Source organism: Brassica oleracea, chromosome C2, assembly GCF_000695525.1.
Source record: "Brassica oleracea var. oleracea cultivar TO1000 chromosome C2, BOL, whole genome shotgun sequence".
Taxonomy (NCBI): domain Eukaryota; kingdom Viridiplantae; phylum Streptophyta; class Magnoliopsida; order Brassicales; family Brassicaceae; genus Brassica; species Brassica oleracea.
The window spans coordinates 35,281,948-35,284,878 of record NC_027749.1 but is presented as its reverse complement, the minus strand read 5'-3'; the positions used below and the strand labels follow the sequence as shown (position 1 = coordinate 35,284,878).

The 2,931-nt window shown below is 35.6% G+C and overlaps 1 protein-coding gene across 1 annotated transcript; it reads left to right on the top strand.

Annotated features, from left to right (window-relative positions):
• The first annotated feature begins 1,241 nt into the window (after window positions 1–1,241).
• LOC106326674 (BRI1 kinase inhibitor 1) lies at window positions 1,242–2,542 on the top strand. The gene has a single exon (XM_013764591.1). The coding sequence runs from the start codon at window positions 1,368–1,370 to the stop codon at window positions 2,391–2,393; it is 1,026 nt and encodes a 341-aa protein (XP_013620045.1). The 5' UTR covers window positions 1,242–1,367; the 3' UTR covers window positions 2,394–2,542.
• Window positions 2,543–2,931: the final 389 nt, after the last annotated feature.

Sequence of the window (2,931 nt, the reverse complement as noted above, 5' to 3'; positions counted from 1 at the left end):
TTATGTCCATATTTATTCTCCGCTGTTCTGCATCAGCATCTGCACGAACTCAAGTAGGTTGTCCTAAAGGAAAACTGCCAAAATTTATAGTTAAATTTAAATAAAATTTTCGACCAACAATCGCAAGTTCATTGTTTTTGAGAAACGTACATTAGGTTTCAGCCTTACATGTGGGTAGAATAAATTAGTCTCTTCTTTAATTTACAAGTTAAAAATATTAACATGATAATATTATAAAACTATAATATTTTATGATGTGCGAATCGGAAAAAATATAAGTAAATTCAACGTAATTTCAGTGACATAATATCTTACATAATATATATATATATATGTGTGTGTGTTTATGTGTATAAAGGGTGTAAAAATAATTTGTAAGCTCATGAAATGATTCAATTCAACTCGAGTTTTTATGACAATAGTTTTGTTTCCAGATTCATTTATTAAATGAGATTTAGATAACAAATTATACGAGTAATCTTTAAAAGTAGTAGTTTTAGACATTTCTCTTATCAAAAAAAAATTTCAGACATTTCAGTGTATCATTTAAGGATGGGTAAAAGTTACGAACACTTTTTGGTCGATATTTAAGAACACTTTATAGGTCAGTAATAAAGGATTTGTAGGAGCATTTCCAATGTAAAACTCTATTTTTTTCTTTTAAAATAGAGTAAAAATGAATATGGTGTAAATATGCTTCAACCCTATTTTATTTTCTACTCCATAATGGAGTGATGAACAAACAAAAAATAGATTACTCCATTTATTGAGTAAATTCCATTATAGAGTGAGATATAAAGTTATATTGCAGCATTCTTTATTCCATATTTACTTTTACTCTATTTTAAAAGTAAAAATGGAGCGGAGATGGAGATGTTCTTAGGGTTATCAATACACAGCTTCAAGCTAAGGCTTCTAACTTACCCGCTTCCGAAACATAAAAACTCGAAACTGGTCGAAACTAAATATTCGAGTAAATATGTTAGCCCCACCTTAAAAAGAATGTGCTTCCCCTCTAACCAATATTTTTTTGGCATTACATTCTTTTTTACACGACAGAACTCGTCTGCTATATTTGGCTGACAATTCTATTCTTTTTTCTCTCACCTCGCCTTTGGTCGTCTCTCTCCACGGTTACCTTATCTTCTCCTCTCCAAAAGATTGTCATATTTTCTCTACATTTACAGGAAAACCGGAAAATACTAATAATAATTAATACAAGAGAAATAGAAAAACAAAGAACCCCACTTGACTAAAAGACTAAAGACTGAACCAAATATTATTATTATTATAAACCATCATATCCTTCGATCAACACAAAAATACCTTTTGCCTTTTTGATTGATTTTTTTTCTTCCTCAATCATCATGGAAACCCATCTACAACAGGTGAAGAACAGTCCCAAAACTTTTCCTGAAAAGCAAAACCCTAACCAAGAAGCTTTACAATCATCACCTTCACCAATATCATCCACTTGTTCTTCTCCTTCTCATGACTTCTCTTTCACCATCTCTCTCCAACCTAACGACTTATCTTCTTCCTCAAAACTCATAAGCTCTAGTCTCAGAAATCCCACCAAAACGAAGTCGTCTTATCAACAAACCGATCCATTCGCCGTTGACTTGTCTCCTGCAGATGAAATCTTCTTCCACGGCCATCTTGTCCCTCTTCATCTCCTCTCTCGCCTCCCTGTCTCTCCTCGAACTTCCACTAGTTCGTATAATGACGGATTTGCCCTCCCCGTGAAAGATGTATTACCTGACCAGCCCACTCCTCTCCCCACCACAAACAACAACAACAACAGTACGGAGGCCAATAACACCAACCCGAGCGATAAAGCAGAGAGGCTCGACGGTGAGAATCAAGTTAAAGCTAAAACAATAAAGTCATTTTCTCTCTTTGGTTTATCGAAATTGAGAAAAGGGTTTGAAGGCAACGAGCGAGAACAAGAGAAACAACAGCAGCCGCAGCTGCAGAAGAAGAAACTTAAGAGTTTAGACCTAAGTCATGCAGTCAAGAAGTACATAAAGATGTTGTTTCAGAAGAGAGGAAACGGCACGCAGTTCAGGAACAGAAGACAGACTTCTTCGTATTCCTTCTCTTCCTCTTTAATAGGTTCAAAAGGAAACAGCAAAACATTGATTAATGGATCGAGAGATCTTATGAAAGCCCGGAGAGGTGACTTATTCTCGGCTCCGGCGTCCATGAGAACATCTCCGACGAATAGTGGCCACTTACGTGTCTCCACGGCGGGACTTTCGTCGAGCTCGGCCTCTACGTCATCGTCAAGTGATAGCACCATGGAAGAGTTGCAGGCCGCTATTCAGGCGGCCATTGCTCATTGCAAGAACTCAAGCGCCGTTGATCGTGATGATAAGGTTAAGGATTCTTGATTTGGTTTTTACTTTTTGTCCTGAATATGATGTTCGTTCTTGCCAGAAGAAAACAAATTGTTAGTGTGTGACGTGGAATTAAAATTCACAGTAGAGTGGTCATTGTAGTATTTTTTCCGTGTATAGTAAAAGGAGTTACTATTCCTACACTAGTTGTCTCCGTAATTCATTTTTATAAATATTGAAAAACAACAATAATGATAAAACAGATTTATTTTATAGGGAAATGGGACAACTTTCTTTAAATAATACAAAGATAACTACAAGTACAGGCTGGGTTTATTGTTTGTTTCCACAAATTGGGGATGACCAAACTGAGAAAGCTAGGGGATCTTCATAATGAAAAACAAAAGATGAGAGACACAAGAAAAAAACTGTTTGCACAACATCTAAAAACAACTCTGTCACACGTCCGAGACAGTATGAATTCATATTGCCTTCACCAATAAAAACACTTAAAAAGGCCAATGCAATTCTCATTCTTAAGGATCAAATCCAAATGTTTTACAAAATCGTACTAAAACAAATAAGAAACGCT